Here is a 19,377-nt window from a genome sequence, read left to right as displayed (position 1 = left end):
GAATCTTTGTGAAATTGAATTTAAAAAAACTGAATGCAAAAAAGGATGGATTTTTATGGTCACTTTCATGTGGGAAACCTTGAAATTTAACGGGAGGTATGGAATTTGGTTTTAATGACATCAGTGGCGGTTTTGAATATTTGCAATAGAATTTTTAAAATTGAACGCAAAAAAGTATGGATTTTTTATGGCCACTTCTGCCTGGGGGAACCCTGACACTTAACAGAGTGATGTTGCATGCCGGATGTGAAACTAACCGTCTAACCCAAAACTAACACACCCTTTTCGTCGCCCTGTGCTGCCCTCTTGACGGTGTCAAGCCGGGGGAATTACAGGTGCAGAGGGCGGCGGAGGAGTGCGCGCTGGTGATCCCGACGGCCATCAGCCCGGAGCAGGCCCTGCCCATCCTCAACAACATCATCCACACCGCCAAGTTCCCCATCCACTGGGCCGCCATCAAGATGCAAGTGGAGGTGTGTCGCGTCCACTGTGCTCAGTGCTTTGTTGTCTCCAATCAGGGAGATGTTATTTGTGGTGTAAAATACATACCGTAAAGTTCGGTCTATTGAGCACACTGGTATATAAGCAGCACCCACTAAATTTAGGAAAAAAATGAACTTCATACATGCATAAGCCGCACTGGCTTATAAGCCGCGCTTACTTCCGGTACCGGAACACATACTGATACTACAGAAAAGCTGTCAGTACTGTAGGTTATGAAATAAACACAAGCGGGAACAACACAAAGAAAAGCAAGCGAAAATACTGCTAGTGCCACAAAAAAATAAGAAATAAACATAACGAAAATAAGAATCATAATTTGGGGATAGTCACATTTATTCAGCGTCATCCTGCTGACTGAATCCACTGAAATCTTCGTCTACAGTGTCCGAGTTGAAGAGAACCAGCACAGCTTCCTCCGCCATCTTGTCACTGACTTCAGCCTCGCTTTCTACTTCATGAACATGAAGGTGGAGGTCGCTGCTGGTTCGTCGCTTGCACTGTCGTCTGCTAGGTCGATCGCCTTCAATTTGAAGGCTGCATCATAGGCATAACGTCACGTTTTCGGCATGATGAGGGTGTACGCTTGAGCAGAGTAGAACTGAATGCTGATCTGAAGGCTTTAATGTGTGTGGATTTGATTTATAAAACGTGAACAGTTAGCACACTATCCTGAAGCTCATCCAAAAATTCATGGACAGAAATCATGATTTTGGTGAGTTGAAGGGCAGCTAAGAATAGACGAGAACGTGACACTCCCGGGATCGTTAAAATCCTCAAATAAGCCGCTTCATTGAATAAGCCGCAGAGGTTGAAGCTGGAGTAAAAAGTCGCGGCTTATAGACCGAACTTTACGGTAAATAAACAATACTTTTAGAGTCACTGTCATACTTCTTCTTCATTCGTGGGCTGCAACTCACACGTTCACTCGTAGCCTATGCGCACGAGTGGGCTTTTACGTGTTTGACTGTTTTTACCCCGCCATGTTGGCAGCCATACTCCTTTTTCGGGGGTCTTGTCATTTAATTTTGTACCTTAAAGTCCTCAGATTGGGTTTGTGTCTTTCTCGTGGTGTAGATGTGTGTGTGTAAAGGGTTGTGTCTTTTGTGTTATGTAATGTGTGTGTGTATGTGTTTGAGGTAGAGAGAGAATGTGTGTGTTTGTGCATGTGTATCCGTGTGTTTGATAAAGAATGTGTGTTACTGAGAGAGAGAGAGAGAGAGGGTGTGTATGTGTTTGTGTATGGATGTGTGTGATTGAAAGAGAATGTGTATTTCTGAGAGAGAGAGTGTGAGGGTGATGTGGGTTGTGTCACTCTCTCACTCATGTTATTCTTAGACTTTGGTGTATTATGGGTACATATATTGGGTTGTGTCTTTCTCGTGGTGTGGTGTTTGTGGATGTTAATTGGGTCGTCTTATTCTGTGTGTAGTGTTTGTGGATGTTAATTGGGTCGTGTCATTCTGTGTGTAGTGTTTGTGGGTGTTGATTGGGTCGTGTCATTCTGTGTGTAGTGTTTTGTGGATGTTAATTGGGTCGTGTCATTCTGTGTAGTGTTTTGTGGATGTTAATTAGGTCATGTCATTCTGCGTGTAGTGTTTGTGGATGTTAATTGGGTCGTGTCATTCTGTGTGTAGTGTTCGTGGGTGTTGATTGGGTCGTGTCATTCTGTGTGTAGTGTTTGTGGGTGTTGATTTGGTCGTGTCATTCTGTGTGTAGTGTTTTGTGGATGTTAATTGGGTCGTGTCATTCTGTGTGTAGTGTTTGTGGGTGTTGATTTGGTCGTGTCATTCTGTGTGTAGTGTTTTGTGGATGTTAATTGGGTCGTGTCATTCTGCGTGTAGTGTTTGTGGGTGTTGATTGGGTCGTGTCATTCTGTGTGTAGTGTTTGTGGGTGTGTGACATTTGTGGATGTAACACCCATCACATGTGTGACGCGTGTTACAGACAGGTGTGTGACGTGTGTTGCAGGTGGTGAAACTGGTGCCCTCCGAGGTGCTGGAACGCTCCCTGCCCAACACTGTGCCTGGACTGATCATGGTCTGTCGCATTCTGACCCCCCGCCCCTCTCCTACCCTCCCTTCCAGATCTTTCTCCTCCTCCTCCTCCTCCTCCTACTAAGGCTATGTTGTTGTTTTGTATGTGTGTGGGGTGGGGGTGTGTCAGTGTGTGTGTGAGAGGATGGTGGGAGGTTTGTGTTGTTATGTTGTTAGTGATGTCACATATGCTGTACAACCCCCCCCCCCCCCCCCTCACGCACATACACACACACACAACCCTTACTTCAAACAAATATTTTATGGTTGATCTTTCTCTTTCTACCCAGCTGTCTGTCTGTCTGTGTGTGTGTGTTGGGGGTGGGAGGGTGGTGGGGGTGAGAGAGGTGTGTGATTGTGTTGTGAGTGATGTTGTGCTTTTTAGAATAATAATTTTTAGCATGTTCATATGTGAAATGTGTGTGTGTGGGAGGAGAGTGAGATGGAAGGTAGTTTGCTTTGTTTTTTTACATTGTCGCAAGTTTTTTTTATTTAGTTTTTTCCCCTTTTTTTTGTACTCTGATCAGGGATATTATGACAGCGGCACTTGTTTTTTTTTGGGGGTGGGGGGGGGGGGGGGTGTTTAAGGGTTTTTTTTTTTTGTTTGTTTTTTTGGGGTGGTTTTTTTTGCAATTTCTTTGTTTCTTTTCTTTTTTCTTTTTTTTAATATTTTTTTTATATTATACTTTAATCAGGGAAATGATAACAGCAACAGACATGCATGGAAATTGTGGGTTGGGGGGCGGGGGGGGGATGTCTTTTAAAATGATAGTTTTTAGCGAGTTCATATTTTTTATTAGTTTAATTTTTTCTATGGTTGTGCTTTGTTCAGGGTTACGATGACAGTGACAGCCGTGTGCGGAAGGCGGCTGTGTTCTGCCTGGTGAACATCTACATGCAGGTCGGGGAGAGTCTGCGGCCATACCTGTCTGACCTCAACAGTAGTAAGGTCCGTCTGCAACGCGAAGGCTTTTCTTTGTCCGACAGGACGTCAAGGCTGTGTTTGTTTTGTGTGTGCATTTGTACGTTCATGCTTATGGAGTGATGGCCTAGAGGTAACGCGTCTGCCTTGGAAGCGAGAGAATCTGAGTGCGCTGGTTCGAATATCGCCGATATTTTCTCCCCCTCCACTAGACCTTGAGTGGTGGTCTGGACGCTAGTCATTCGGATGAGACGATAAACCGAGGTCCCGTGTGCAGCATGCATTTAGCGCACGTAAAGAGAACCCACGGCAACAAAAGGGTTTTTCCTGGCAAAATTCTGTAGAAAAATCCACTTTGATAGGAAAGACAAATAAAACTACACGCAGGAAAAAATACAAAAAAATGGGTGGCGCTGTAGTGTAGGAGAGCAGCCCGAATTTTACACAGAGAAATCTGTTGTGATAAAAAGAAATACAAATACAAATGCAAATATTTATGTGCACAAACTCATTGTAAATGTACACACATTTACAGGTACACATCGCTGAGAGATGTGTATGCCCACACATATAAATGCATACCACGTGCATGTTGGCACATTGTGCGTACACACACAAGCGTGCGTACCTGCACGCGCACACATTCATGTACACATGCTCATACTTGCGCTAACACAAGCACGTACTTGCATACACACACGTCTCACATCTTTCATCAAAGCAGTGTCCGGTGAAACCACTGCCTGTGTGTATGAACACATGCACACATGCGTGCACACACACATGCTTGCATTCAAAGACACACACACACACACACATTTATTCTGGTTGATTGTGTAATGTACTTATTACTGCTTTGTTGCTGTTTGGTTTGGTTTGGTTTGGTGTTGGTTTTTTTTAGTTTGGTGTTTTTTTGGGGGGTTTTTTTGGTTGTTTTTTAGGTTGGTTGTTTTTGTGGGGTTTTTGTCGGGTTGGGGAGGGATGGGATGTGTGATAAAAAAAAATATTTCAGAGAAATATGTGTTGGAAACAGAATTTCATTTACGCACAGAAACAAACAGTGTTTCAGGGAAACACAAAGTCACGACACTGTCCTCACTGTGTGTGTGTGTGTGTGTGTGTCTTGCAGACCAAGCTGCTGAACCTGTACATCAAGCGGGCCCAGGAAGACTCCCGCAGCGGAATTATGTCCCCTGCCGCCTCCGACACATGACCTGACCCCCTTGGAGCACTGACATCTTCCGCGCCATTGTTGTCATCGTCATCGTCGTCATCACCTCCGTCGTCTTCCTCCTCCACCCTCCTGCGCTCAGACATGTGTGTGGTGTGAGAGGGAGAGGGGGGGGAAGATGGTGGTGATGAATGTTCCATTAACGAAGACAGTCACTGGACAGACCTTGACGGAACAGAACAGAAGTGTGTAATGTAAACAATCACTGGGGGGAAAAAAAACAACAACAAAAACTGACAGAGTGGGAAAGAAGTGTGAACAGTTCAGCTTGTCGAAAAAAAATGGTGAGAAAGAGAGAGCGTTGGGAAAACCGGGAAATTTCGGTTAGAGCAATAATACAACGTGTGTGTGTGTGTGTGTTTTTTAGGTGCTGGGGGGTCTTGTGCGTGCTTTTTTGGAATCTCCTTGGAGTTGTTGGTTTCTAAGGGTTTTTTTGTTTTGTATAGCTGTGGGGTGGACTTGAAGTAAGCGGAATAGAGAAGTTCCCAAGAAGTAGAGAAGCTCCAGAGAATCTGCTTTGTTGGTGCCGTGAAAACTGCCTGTGTAGGCAACTGTCCATACTTTCTCCTCCGTTCCTCTCTCTCCTTCACCTTCGGTGATGGCCAAGACTTCAAGAGCATTGCTGTACACAAATGTCACAACATCAACTGAGACTGCAAGAGCTGTGCTGTACACAAGAGTGACAACATTAACTGAGACTGCAAGAGCTGTGCTGTACACAAGAGTGACAACATTAACTGAGACTGCAAGAGCTGTGCTGTACACAAGACTGACAACATTAACGGAGACTGCAAGAGCTGTGCTGTACACAAGAGTGACAACATTAACGGAGACTGCAAGAGCTGTGCTGTACACAAGAGTGACAACATTAACGGAGACTGCAAGAGCTGTGCTGTACACAAGCACAATGGCGTTAACCATCTTCCCAGGGGGCTTACTTTCATGACGAGCACAGCTCCAGGATTCTGTGGGTTGTTTCCCAGTGGATAATCTAATAAGTCAAAAGCATGTACAGTTTCTGAGAGCTGTTTTGTTACAACAGTGACAACATGGAACTTCCCAGGGTGCTTACCTTTTTAACTCCCAAACACCGCTACAGTCTTCATGGACATTTCTCGAGGGGTCATTTAACAAGCTTGAAACACGTCAAACAGTTTCTTTCCACTGGTTCTGGTCTGCAGTCATAGTAAGGGCAAACGCTCTTGTGTGAAAGCGTGAACGCAACGGCAAGACGGATGGAAGAAGTTGTGATGTATAAAAGCAGAGGGAAAGACATGGGGAACGGAAGGTGACCTGTGCATCAGATGTCGTGTGTTAGCCATGTGGATTTCTTCTTCACTGTGTCAGTCATCTGCAGTGTGGTGACACATCTCATCTGCAGAGTGTGGTGACACATCTCATCTCATCTGCAGTGTGGTGACACATCTCATCTGCAGAGTGTAGTGACACGTCTCATCTCATCTGCAGTGTGGTGACACATCTCATCTGCAGTGGGTTGTGGGAATGTTTTAAGGGCAGACACACACGAGGACACAACATGTAAAGTGTTTGGTGACACATCTGCACCGTGGACTGTAGGAATATTTTAAGGGCAGACTTACACAATGACACACTATATAAAGCGTTTGGTGGCAGATCTGCACCGTGGACTGTAGGAATGTTTTACTTTAAGGGCAGACACACACAAGGACACACCATATAAAGCGTTTGGTGACACATCTGCACCGTGGACTGTAGGAATGTTTTACTTTAAGGGCAGACACACACAATGACACAACGTGTAAAGTGTTTGGTGACACATCTGCACCGTGGACTGTAGGAATGTTTTGCTTTAAGGGCAGACACACACAATGACACAGCGTGTAAAGCGTTTGGTGACACATCTGCACCGTGGACTGTAGGAATATTTTAAGGGCAGACTTACACAATGACACACCATATAAAGCGTTTGGTGACAGATCTGCACCGTGGACTGTAGGAATGTTTTACTTGAAGGGCAGACACACACAAGGACACACCATGTAAAACATTTGGTGACACATCTGCACCGTGGACTGTAGGAATGTTTTGCTGTAAGGGCAGACACACACAATGACACAACATGTAAAGTGTTTGGTGACACATCTGCACCGTGGACTGTAGGAATGTTTTACTTTAAGGGCAGACACACACAAGGACACACCATGTAAAACATTTGGTGACACATCTGCACCGTGGACTGTAGGAATATTTTAAGGGCAGACTTACACAATGACACACCATATAAAGTGTTTGGTGACACATCTGCACCGTGGACTGTAGGAATGTTTTACTTTAAGGGCAGACACACACAAGGACACAACGTGTAAAGTGTTTGGTGACATATCTGCACCGTGGACTGTAGGAATGTTTTACTTTAAGGGCAGACACATACAAGGACACAACGTGTAAAGTGTTTGGTGACACATCTGCACCCTGGACTGTAGGAATATTTTAAGGGCAGACTTACACAATGACACACCATATAAAGCGTTTGGTGGCAGATCTGCACCGTGGACTGTAGCAATGTTTTACTTTAAGGGCAGACACACGCAAGGACACAGCATGTAAAGTGTTTAGTGACAATTCTCTACTGTGGGCTGTAGGAACATTTAAGGGCAGACTCACACAAGATATCCAACATGTGAAGGGTTTGGTGACACAGCTTCACAATAGGTTATCTTTTGCTAAGGGCTGGCACACACACAGTAACAAACAACATGTCCAGTTGTAGGCAAGCAGGCTGCTATTTGAATACTTAAATAAGTTGACAGCTTTTCAGAAATAACTGTAAAAAAAAAAAAATAATAATAATAATGTTACTCCCTTTTTTTCTTACTTTTTTTAAAATACTTTTTTTTCCCAACATTTTAAAGAGATTTTTCATGAACAATTATGTTAGATAATAAAAAAAATTTTAAATGCAGAAATACATTTTTAGTCGAGAGTGTGCCTTTCTCTTTCTTTTTTCCTGATTTTTTCCTCTTCTTGGTTTTATCATTTTATTCAGGGTTTTTCACTTTTTTTTGTGCAGTTGTTTTGAGACACTTTTCTCTGGAACATCGCTGTTTCAGAGAAGGTGCAGACACACATATACTTTGAACCAGGAAGGGACAGTGTGCAAAAAAAAAAAAAAAAAAAAAAAAAAAAAAAATGTGATGGAAAGCGAGCAGTGTCTGTACACCACAGCAGACTGATTAGATAAACCTGGCCAGAAGTCGTGTGTGTCGTCACCATACTTGCAGTCAGTGATGATATTACCAGCTTGGATGTGTTGAGAACACACAATCATTTCCACTCTGGAGAAATGGAAAAGAGATGGGGCTGTGGTTTTTGTGTGTGTGTGTGTTTATGCGTTGGTTTTTGCTATATTTTTAACACTTGTTTTGGAAAAGGGGAAAAGATATAGGAATGAGAATTGTCTGGATAAACTGTGGATAACCGGATAAGAAGTGTGACAAGATAGTGAAACTGTAAGGGTGTTCTGAGGTTACAGAGAGAGAAAAAGAGAGAGAGAGAGAACTGTTCTGACAGTGACATTTTTAAACAGAGGGTGTTTTTACGGATTCGTTTTTTTGCTACTGCTTACAGTGCCAAGGAAAACAAGGAAAAAGCATTTAACTTTCTTCTTTCTTTCTTTCTTTCTTTCTTTCTTTCTTTTGTCTCTTGTCTGTGCATTTGCGAAGAGCGGGAGAGAGAGAGATTCTCTTGTGATGATCAGGGAGTTTGGGTTGCTGTGTCGTTGGTTTGTTTTGTTGTCTTTTTTTTTTTTTTCTTGGGATTCTTTAAAGTTGTAGTTATGTCTGTTGTGTTGGTTTTTGTGTGTGTGTTGAGTTCAGCCATGTTTATGCTGGACATTTATATAAATGATTACTTTGTTTGTAATATAGCAAGACTGATATTGTGTGAAGTTTATAGAAGAAGAAGGAAAAAAAAATAGAAGAAACGAGTTGTGTAGCGTGTGAAGAAAAGATTTTTCAAAAGGAAGTAAGTAGTGTAGTATGTGTCCCAGATGTTTCCATTGAATGGCCACTACCAGGTATCAGAATTTGTTTCATTGAAATGATGTACACGTCCTTGGATATGCATGAACCGCAAGCAATGGGAAGTAACTTGTACAGCATTTCCGGCTGTGTCCCCACATGTCAGTTTGGAAGAAAAACCAGTGGATTTCTGTGTATTTTTCTTTTCCGCATCAACTAGGGGGGGAACCTGCCAAGGCTGTAAACTCCCTGGGGTTGAATGGGTTAACCAGACTGGCGCCATAGCCGAGTGGTTAAAGCGTTGGACTGTCAATCTGAGGGTCCCAGGTTCGAATCACGGTGACGGCGCCTGGTGGGTAAAGGGTGGAGATTTTTACGATCTCCCAGGTCAGCATATGTGCAGACCTGCTAGTGCCTGAACCCCCTTCGTGTATATATGCAAGCAGAAGATCAAATACACACGTTAAAGATCCTATAATCCATGTCAGCGTTCGGTGGGTTATGGAAACAAGAACATACCCAGCATGCACACCCCCGAAAACGGAGTATGGCTGCGTACATGGCGGGGTAAAAACGGCCATACATGTAAAAGCCCACTTGTGTGCATACGAGTGAACGCAGAAGAAGAAGAAGAAGAATAGGGTAACCCCTTGACCGCTGAACCTTGGTGAGATGAGATCAGTGTGACAGAGTATTTGTATTTGTATTTCTTTTTATCACAACAGATTTCTCTGTGTGAAATTCGGGCTGCTCTCCCCAGGGAGAGCGCGTCACTACACTACAGTGCCACCCACTTTTTTTGTACGTTTTTCTGCGTGCAGTTTTATTTGTTTTTCCTATCCAAGTGGATTTTTCTTCAGAATTTTGCCGTGGGTTCTTTTACGTGCGCTAAGTGCATGCTGCACATGGGACCTCGGTTTATCATCTATATGAATGACTAGCGTCCAGAACACCACTCAAGGTCTCGTGGAGGGGGAGAAAATATCGGTGGCTGAGCCATGATTCGAACCAGCGCGCTCAGATTCTCTCGCTTCCTAGGCGGACGTGTTACCTCTAGGCCATCACTCCAGAGTTTGAAGTGCAGTAACTCCTTTTTTTTTTCCTTTTCTTTTTTTTTCTTTTTTCTTTTTTTGATATTTCTCAGTGATGTCATTACTGAACTAAAGCAATAGGAAAAGTCCAAGTACAGGTTGGTGACTAACAATCGAACATGTAACCTAATCTTATCTGTCTGTTCTTAGTGAGGCAACCGCTCTTCACTGATGAGCATACTCCGCAGCAGTCGAGGGGTTAAGTTGTAATAAAAACTGAAGTGAGTAAGCATGTTGACAGATATTGCAGGTTAAACATACCTGGACAGTAAGCAAGGAATCGGATGGACAAGACACACACACACACACACACAAACACCACACCACACCACACCACACATACACACACACCACATCACACCACACCACACCACACCGCACCACACCACACACACCACACCACACCACACACACACACACACACACACACACACACACCACACATTATTTCTATACTGCAGTTCATCAACACAGTCAGACTCTGTTCTGGTGTTATAAACATTTGCAAGCTTAGACTCTTGTTTTGGTGTTATAAACATGTGCAAGCTTGTGCCTTTATTATAGTAAGCAACACTGGTATATTTCATGATCAGGGCGCCGCTGTGGGTTCTGTCTTCAAACTGCAGTGATTGATTTTGGATGTAAGCTGAAAAGGTACCTTTGCAGTCAGCTGGGTTATTAGCAAAATGATTTGATTGAAGTAAGCTGGGGTTTGTTGGGGGTTTTTTTGGGGTTTTTTCTCGGCCCTTGAATATTACTACTACTGCTACAAGTTCCACGTATGTTGCTGCTCCTTATACTTTCAAACAGCGGTCACCAGTTTTGCGGTTTTAATGTTTGTTGAATGTTCATATGTTGTTGTTGTGTTTGAATGTTCATTTGTTGTTGTGTGTGAATGTTTATTTGTTGTTGTGTGTGTTATTTGTTTAATGTTTTATTTTTTGTATGTGTGGTGTGGTTTTTTTGTTTTTTTTTAAGCAGATGTGGTGAAGTGTATATGGATCAGTTTGCACGTTTTTACCCTGATATTGTGTGTGTGGATGGGTAAAGATTGTGGGTTTTTTGGGTTTTTTTGGGTTTTTTTTTTATAATAGTCTTTTTACTTTATATGCTTTGTTCTTCTTCCTCCATTTATATATATGTATTGTGTGTGAATTGTGGTCCTTTTGTTTTCCTTGTTGTTTGTTACTGTCACTTGTTTCATTTGACCACCTTCAGCGTCTCTGATACGCTGTCTTCATTTTGGTCAGCATCATAGAAATGATTGGCAAATGGTTTTAAATTTAAAACATTCTGATGACTGCATTAGTCCTGTTTTGTTTATCTTGTGTGGTGGTGACTCAAGTCACTGTTGATGACATCTTCATGAAGTCCGGGAAAGTCTGCATCTGAGATCACACACCGCAAACCGGAAAGAACCCAGGGAGACTCACTGTGGATATACTCATCAGCATCTTGCATCGTTTACAAAAAAAACACAAATAAACCTCTTTGTTTTTCAGCTTTAACAGTTGCTAACTTTCGATGCATTTATCGTGCTTATGTATTCAGTGTGTGTGCATCTCTGCCTGGTGTGTGTGTGTGTGTGTGTCGTCCCTAGGGGCAAGAGGGGGAGAGGGTTGTGAGGAAGTTGATGCCCTTGGTTATCAGCAGAATTGGAAGAATAAACGTGTGTGTGTGTGTGTGTCTTGGAGAGCGCATCCAGATTTCCTTCAAACTGATGTGTATTTGTCATGCCACCCAAATCTTTCACCTTTAATATATATATAGTCATCACAGGTTACTATGCCTTCAGATTGTATAATGTACGAGGGATATTGTATTCCGTTTCATATTTCTCACTTTTATACACAGTTGGTACAGCGTTGTTCCCGGAACATGTTTATGGTGAGGTGTTGTGAATGAATAATCTGTTGTGTGCGTTGTATTTGGTGGCGTGTTTGATTCATCAGTAATCACTTTCTGGAGGCGCCATGGCAGAATAAGTCCGGCGCTGGATCCAGTGATGCAGGGTTGGAGGCCCCGCTTGGGCGTGGTGTTGTGTCCTTGGGGAAGGCACTTTACTCCGATTCTCCTCACTCCACCCAGGTGTCAGTGGGTACCTGACTTTGGTGAACTCACTCCGGACAAATAGTTTTCTCCCTTGCTTTCCCCTGCAGACGACCCATTTGTTGGGTTAGGGGGGGAAAAAATCACAAAAAATACAAAACTCAAAAGTAACTGAATGAAACTCCCTGTACTTGACCCACTGACCCCCTCTCCTGTCCAACTCCCTCTCTTCACGGCCCTCAGAAGCTGGGTCACTGTCAGTACCTTTTTGCTGGTAGCTTTCTTCACTGCAGATGATGTATTCAATGTCTTCATCATCCCTGTTGATGCCGAAACCATCAGTCTGAAGCATTTCAATCACTTCAGCAGCAGTAAAAAGCCGCCGTCATGATCTAGTTTGCTTCAAAAATTTCCACTTGTATCGCCTGCGACACTGTTTTCGATACGTATGCAGATTAGCTTGTCATGTGGGGTATAGTCATGGAAACCTTATGAAGAAACTTTCCATTCGACCCTTGACACGTTCGCAATGCCCGGTGTAGCTGCAATTTTCATGCTACCCCATGAGGAAAACGTGGACAAATTTTTAATTGTCGAAACCACAAAAGCGTTCCGTCGTCCGGAGTGAGTTAAGAGAGACAGGAGAGGATTGGGTGTCCCGCCTTCCTATGCAGAGTCCTTTGACACAGTGGATAGAAATCTGCTGTCTTGATGGCTGTGAAAGACTATGGGACCTTTAAACCCCCCCCCTCCACACCCCTTTTTTTTTTCTTTTTTTTTTTTAACGTTTATTTGATGGCTGTCACTACTGTCAGTTCATGATCTCTTGTCTTTGTCTCAGATTTTTAATCATCTCACTCCCCTTGTCTCGCTGGTGTGTGTGTGTGTTTTGTTGTTGTTGTTGTTTTTTTTAATCTGATTTCTGAAGCAGTGGACAGGACACACATTCATAATATAAAAAGACATAATTTTGAATTCACTCCCTTCATTTTCCATTTGAATGGATGAAGTTTAATAGAGAAAAAAAGGGTGGTTTTTTTTGGCAGGACGTTCACCTGAAACAGTGCAGCCTTCACTGAACCAAAACCCAAGCCCTGAATGGTATCAGTCAGTTGGTCGTTAAAACTCTGCACACTTTACAAAGACAATGATTATCATTTGCTTTGACAATCTTTTGACCAGAAAAAATGAGAATGCCCCCTTCAGAATGTTGTCCTTTGATTAACGAAAATCATGAGTGTCATGCTCAAAACACCAAGATCAGTTAAATGATGGACAGACATCACATCAGTCGATCTGAATTTTTTTGCTTCCTGGGTCAAATTTTTCACAGATAACTAAAATCATGAGTGTGCATATTTATCTGCAGATGTCCCTAGTTAAGCTGTCGCACTGAAAAGTCCTCATGGTACCAATGAAAGAGATATCTCTGCAGCTTAATCGCGACTGTCGCACACGTATAGCTTCTTGTCGTCATTGTATGAATGAGAACAGATTGATTTCAACACAAGATGAACAGCAGTGGGGGACAGTCTTGCAGCCGTTGGTAAGAAGAAGATGGTGCATATGCACTTTTCTTAGAGGCACCAATGCTGAATGGGTTTGGCACTAGCCTAAGCTAGCTTTCTTTCAAGATTTGACTGTGTTATGAAGCGGATATGTTTGTTTCCAAGCGTGAAGATACTGTGAAATAACGACAGCCAAATATACAAATGTAGTCCCTGCATGCCTGTAATGAAGTGTTTCATCAAATCCTTTGTGTGTGGGAAAGATGCACCAGTGGGTATTATCATGTTTTGGATGTGTGTGAATCTTGTAGACTCCACATTGTGGACATATTTGGCTTTTGTCTGCTGTTGTATCTTTCAATCCTCTGAATCGGAGAAAGCTGTGCATGCGTTTGAACGACTGGTGTGTTAAGGTCTTTGATATGTCTCTGCAGAAGATTTAACGCTATATTAATACTTTATTCATTATTATTATTATTATTATTGTGACATTATCACTGTGTGACAAGTTTGTTCAATGAATGTGTACTGTAATAAGTGTGTGTGCCAAATTGGGAGGGGTGTGTGTGGGGGGGTGGGGGGGGTGCTTCAAATTTTGTACCTCATTTCCATTCCTCGAAAATTCCTGTTAAAAAGATGCTAGTTCATGTATACTGTTATTGATCAATGCTTGAGGAGTTATAGTGGTTTCATTTTTGTATTATGGATTTCTTTTTCTTTTTCTTGTTTTTGATCGCTCTCCATCCGATTGTTGCCTTTAGATAATCTCAAGATGTACCCGTGTATCACAAAAAATGTAATGGTATAGATCATGAAAATTTGTACTCAGTATATTTGTACCTGCTCCACACAAGGTTAGTCAGTGATAACTGTATAGTCATGGACAGAAACGCCCAAACTAACCAGTCTTTGATTATCTCCACACAGCCTTCAATTTGTATTTATACACACACACACACACACACACACATGTATGTATTTGAAGATTTCAGTAATGGGTTCTGCGTGTATACAGGGAATGTCTGTGAAAGATTTCATGGGAGCAGCGTTTGTGGATGATTTCTCATAATCCATGTCAAGTTGGAGGAGGCGCTCACTGTGGCCGAATCCGTGAGGTGTTCTGCTGTCCATCAGTGATCAGGGTTTAAGTCCTGTTTTGGCGTGATGTTGCATCCTTTGGTAAAGGCACTTCACTTCCAGTTTTTTCACTTCAGAAAAGGCACTGAACTTCTGATGTTCCACTTCGGAAAAGGCACTTAACTTCTGATTTTCCACTTCGGAAAAGGCACTGAACTTCCCATTTTCCACTTCAGAAAAGGCACTTAACTTCTGATTTTCCACTTCGGAAAAGGCACTGAACTTCCCATTTTCCACTTCAGAAAAGGCACTAAACTTCTGATTTTCCACTTCGGAAAAGGCACTGAACTTCCCATTTTCCACTTCGGAAAAGGCACTTAACTTCTGAAATTCCAACTTTGAAAAAGGCACTTAACTTCTGATTTTCCACTTCGGAAAAGGCACTTATCTTCTGATTTACCACTTCAGAAAATGCACTTAACTTCTGATTTTCCACTTCGAAAAAGGCACTGAACTTCCCATTTTCCACTTCGGAAAAGGCACTGAACTTCTGATTTACCACTTCGGAAAAGGCACTTCTGATTTTCCACTTCGGAAAAGGCACTTAACTTCTGATTTTCCACTTCAGAAAAGGCACTTAACTTCTGATTTACCACTTCGGAAAAGGCACTTAACTTCTGATTTACCACTTCGGAAAAGGCACTTCACTCCTGATTTTCCACTTCGGAAAAGGCATTTAACTTCTGATTTTCCACTTCAGAAAAGGCACTTAACTTCCGATTTTCCTCACTCCACCCAAGCGTGAATGGGTTTCCTAAGGTTAGGGAAGGTTAAAAGCGACGGAAGGAGAGGATTTGGCCTCCCCCTTCCTTTCTACGGACACAGTGGGATATGAATTCAGTGCCACAACAGCTGTTAAAGACAATGGGACCTATCTGACCTAATGTCCTTAAACTGTTCTTCCGGGTTTTCAGGGAATGTGTGAAAGGTTTTCGTTCATGAAAGCAGTGTGTGTGGATGATTTCCCAGTGATTCCTGTCACGTCTGGAATGTACGCTGGGTTCGAGTATTTTTGTCGGTGTGTGTTGCATGAAAATGTGTTACATGGCAGATTTCAGCAAACCCATAAAGAATGGACTGATTCAGTGTTTGTATAGTATAGCACATGGCTGAAAAAAAAAGTGTGAATTGTTAACAGTGGACATCTTTGTTGATTTTTTTTTTAATTTTCAAAGAAGAATTTTGGCAATGATCCCCAAATTCCAAGTTTTCATGAAAAAAAAAAAAATCATTTCAGAAAAGAGATTGGCAATATAACTGAAGCATGCAATTTCTGATGATATATGATTTCATATTACATATTCAGGTAAGGAGTTTCCGAATGTACACACACACTGGTAGTTTTAAGAAGCATAATGTTGACAGTTACTGATTGTGTGTGGGATGAGGGGGAGAGGGGGATATTTTGTCACAGGTAGATTAATTCAGAATGTCCACTTTTTTAAGTCACAAGTAGAGCCAGTTTTTAATTGAAATGAGTACTTTGGGGTTTTTTCTGTCTGTATTTGTTTTTTTGTCTTTTAATAGGTCAAATAAGCCAATGCTTTGAGCAGCTATGGTATATATACTATTAGTTTATGTGTCAAGTCCAAGTGTTAGGTTTTAACAGTGATTTGATTTCTGGAGCAAAAAGTTGCAGCTTTGAATAGTTCTGAAGTATAAGATAAGACACCTCTTTGTGTGTCTGTGTGCATGCGTGCGTGTGTGTGTGTGTGCGCGCGTGTGTGTGTGCTTGCATCCTTGTGTGTGTGCTTGTGTATGTACATGTCTGCTTGTACCGCTGTGTGTGTGTGTGTGAGTGCTTGTCTGTGTGTGTGTGCACACGCATGTGTTTATGTGTGTGTGTGTGTTTGTGTGTGTGTGGAGGACATACTGAAACTGACTGAAGGTGCTGACGCAGAGAGAGAAATCTTTACTTTTTTTTCTTTCTTTTTTTTTTTCTCAGTCAATACAGTGTGGAGTAGGATGCGTCCTTTCAGCATTTAATGTTTGCCTGAAAGGAGATTGAAACAGAGACTACACAAATGCTGATTACTTTGTGTGAATGCCTCGGCACTGTGTTGGATTGAAGAGAGATTGAAACAGAGACTTCACAAATGCTGATTACTTTGTGTGAAAGTCTGGCACTGAAGACTGGAAGCTGAACAGCATGTTGAGTGGAGTGATTGCTGGATATGTGTGTTTTGTGGAGGGAATGAGTTGGTTGGAACCGATTGCCCTGTATGCCGTCTTGAAAGACGGAACATTTCCTGTTTGCGTGCACGTGTCTTAACTTTATTTGGAGATTTGCATGTGACCATATACACAAGTATTCACTCGACACGTGAAGGAAATGCTAATAGTTCATTTGTATCATTACATGCAGCTTTAATAAAGCTAAAGGGATTTGCATGTGGTATGTCATGAATTATTGTTGTTCTCTTTTCATACAGTTTGAATTTTTATCACGAGTATGTTTTTTATGTGTATGTTCGTGCGTGTTATTTCAAGGTGAATGGCTTATTACGTTTATTTCCTTGCCAAGATTATGTGTTGGTATATTGAACGGTTCTGTTGGTTGGTTATGACTCATTAAGTAATTAATTCATGATTTTAATTGTAAGTTCAGAGTTCTGTCACGCTCACATGTCTGAAAGAAAGGCATTTGTGCCCACAGATAATAAGCTTGTGATTGAGCGACCCTGTTCAGTCAAATTAAACATGTTTTAAATAAGTTAAACACTGTGGACTTGTTGGATTTGATGCGTACGTGTGTTTGGGAGAAGGTGGACTTTTTGCCTTCTCTGTCTTGACTTTCCGTCTTCTCTCTCTCTCTCTCTTCGCTTTGCTCTCCAACTCCCTGTCACTCTTATCTCTGGCCTTCCCCTGCTCTCTCTCTCTCTCTCCCCCTCTCTGTGTCTCCTCCCCTTCCCCCCTCTCTTCCTATGCCTCCCTTCCTATCTCTCTTTTCCCTGTCTTTCTCTGACTCGTCTCTTTTCTCTACCCCTCTCTCTCTGTCTCCATTCTCCCTTCGCTCTCTGTCTCCCTCTCTCTCCGTCTCCATTCCCCCCTCTCTCTCCGTCTCCATTCTCCCCTCTCTCTCTGTCTCCCTTCTCCCCTCTCTCTCTGTCTCCCTTCCCCCCCTCTCTCTCCGTCTCCATTCCCCCCTCTCTCTTTGTCTCCATTCTCCCCTCTCTCTTTGTCTCCCTTCTCCCCTCTCTCTTTGTCTCCCGTCCCCCCTCTCTCTCCGTCTCCCTTCTCCCCTCTCTCTTTGTCTCCCTTCTCCCCTCTCCGTCTCCCTTCCCCCCTCTCTCTCCGTCTCCCTTCCCCCCCTCTCTCTTTGTCTCCCGTCCCCCCTCTCTCTTTGTCTCCCTTCTCCCCTCTCTCTCCGTCTCCCTTCCCCCCTCTCTCTCCGTCTCCCTTCCCCCCTCTCTCCCCGTCTCCATTCTCCCCTCTCTCTTTGTCTCCCTTCTCCCCTCTCTCTCCGTCTCCCTTCTCCCCTCTCTCTCCGTCTCCCTCTCTCTCCGTCTCCCTTCTCCCCTCTCTCTCCGTCTCCCTCTCTCTCCGTCTCCCTTCTCCCCTCTCTCTTTGTCTCCTTCTCCCCTCTCTGTCTCCCTTCTCCCCTCTCTCTCCGTCTCCCTTCCCCCCTCTCTCTGTCTCCCTTCTCCCCTCTCTCTCCGTCTCCCTCTCTCTCCGTCTCCCTTCCCCCCTTTCTCTTTGTCTCACTTCCCCCCTCTCTCTCTGTTCTTGATGTGACGGCCTTTATACTTTATATAGATAGAGGACCGTGTTTTGACTGCTGACACTACCTGCATCAATTTAGTTACACACACCCACACACACGCGCGCGCGCGCGCGCGTTTTTTTGTTGTTGTGTGTGTGTGTGTGTGTTTTCTTCTCTGCCTGCAAGTGCATGATTTATGTTCCTGTCAAAGCTGATTTTTTCTTTAGCCAGGGCCAACCCTTTTGTCGCCATGGGTTAATTTTTTTGTTTTTTTTTGTTTGTGTGTGTGTGTGTGTGTGTGTGTTTTGTTTGTTTTTGTTTTGTTTTGTTTTTTCAGTGCGCGCAAAGTACATGCTGCACACGCGGGATCTCAGTTTATCGTCTGATCCGAATGACTAGCGTCCAGACCAAGGTCAAGTGGAGGGGAAGAAAATTTTGGTGAGAGTGTAAGATTCGATCCCACGACCCCAGATTCTCTCGCTTCCTGGGCGGACGCGTTACCACTGGGCCATTAATATTTCTTTCAGGATTTTATCACAGATTGATATAAGTTTACAGTTGGGCCAACAGCAAAGTGAGAGCAGTATTATCAGTGGTGTCACCATTGCAATGGGAAATCATTTACAGCTTAGCCTTTTGTGAAGGACTGTAACTCTCAAAGTGGGAGGCAACATTGCACTGGCTCTTCGTGCTGCAGCCTTGGGGGCTAGATGGCCTTTGGGGACCATCCCAACGCCGACTGTCCTAAAAGCCTCTTGGCCGAGAGAGTGGGGAAATGTAACTTGGGCAAGATACTCTCCTCTATGATCGATTTCTAGCCCAAATTGTCTGGACAGCAGTTACCTCCTCTGCTGTTCTGATGGTCAATAGTCGAACACGGCTGACCAGTATAATACATATTTCTTCCGAGACCGGTGTAGATATGTGCGGTTGGAGGAGGTAGGCAGCGACATTGGTGTGTTGACTGGCTGCAAGCTTGGCGCGGAAGTGGACGTGGACAGTTCAGTTCAGTTCAAAATACTTTATTGTCTGCTTCAACCATACCAGAAAATTCTCCCAGGGCAGAACATTATCCTTTGGACAAATGATTTTACACCTGATCATCGTCATCATTGTCATCATAAGCATAATAAAGACTTATTCTCTCTCTCAGTTTTATAAGTTCCCAAGTCAGTTTAAATTGTCGCTATTTATGGCA

The 19,377-nt window shown here is 43.1% G+C and overlaps 1 protein-coding gene across 11 annotated transcripts in view; it reads left to right on the top strand.

Annotated features, from left to right (window-relative positions):
• Window positions 1–17,187, top strand: part of LOC143276500 (CLIP-associating protein 1-A-like) — a 238,099-nt gene extending 220,912 nt beyond the window's left edge. For 10 of the 11 annotated variants that reach the window (XM_076581029.1, XM_076581028.1, XM_076581027.1 and 7 more), the window contains 4 exons: window positions 321–473; window positions 2,473–2,541; window positions 3,370–3,486; window positions 4,589–17,187. In XM_076581029.1, coding sequence (XP_076437144.1) covers window positions 321–473; window positions 2,473–2,541; window positions 3,370–3,486; window positions 4,589–4,672 — 423 coding nt within the window. In that variant the 3' untranslated portion in view covers window positions 4,673–17,187. The remainder of the gene's footprint in view (window positions 1–320; window positions 474–2,472; window positions 2,542–3,369; window positions 3,487–4,588) is intronic. The other variant, XM_076581024.1, reaches the window with a different exon arrangement.
• The last annotated feature ends 2,190 nt before the right edge of the window (window positions 17,188–19,377 follow it).

The sequence above is a fragment of the Babylonia areolata genome, chromosome 32 (genome assembly GCF_041734735.1).
Source record: "Babylonia areolata isolate BAREFJ2019XMU chromosome 32, ASM4173473v1, whole genome shotgun sequence".
In the NCBI taxonomy this organism is placed as follows: Eukaryota; Metazoa; Mollusca; class Gastropoda; order Neogastropoda; family Buccinidae; genus Babylonia; species Babylonia areolata.
This window is presented reverse-complemented; position numbering and strand designations above follow the sequence as displayed.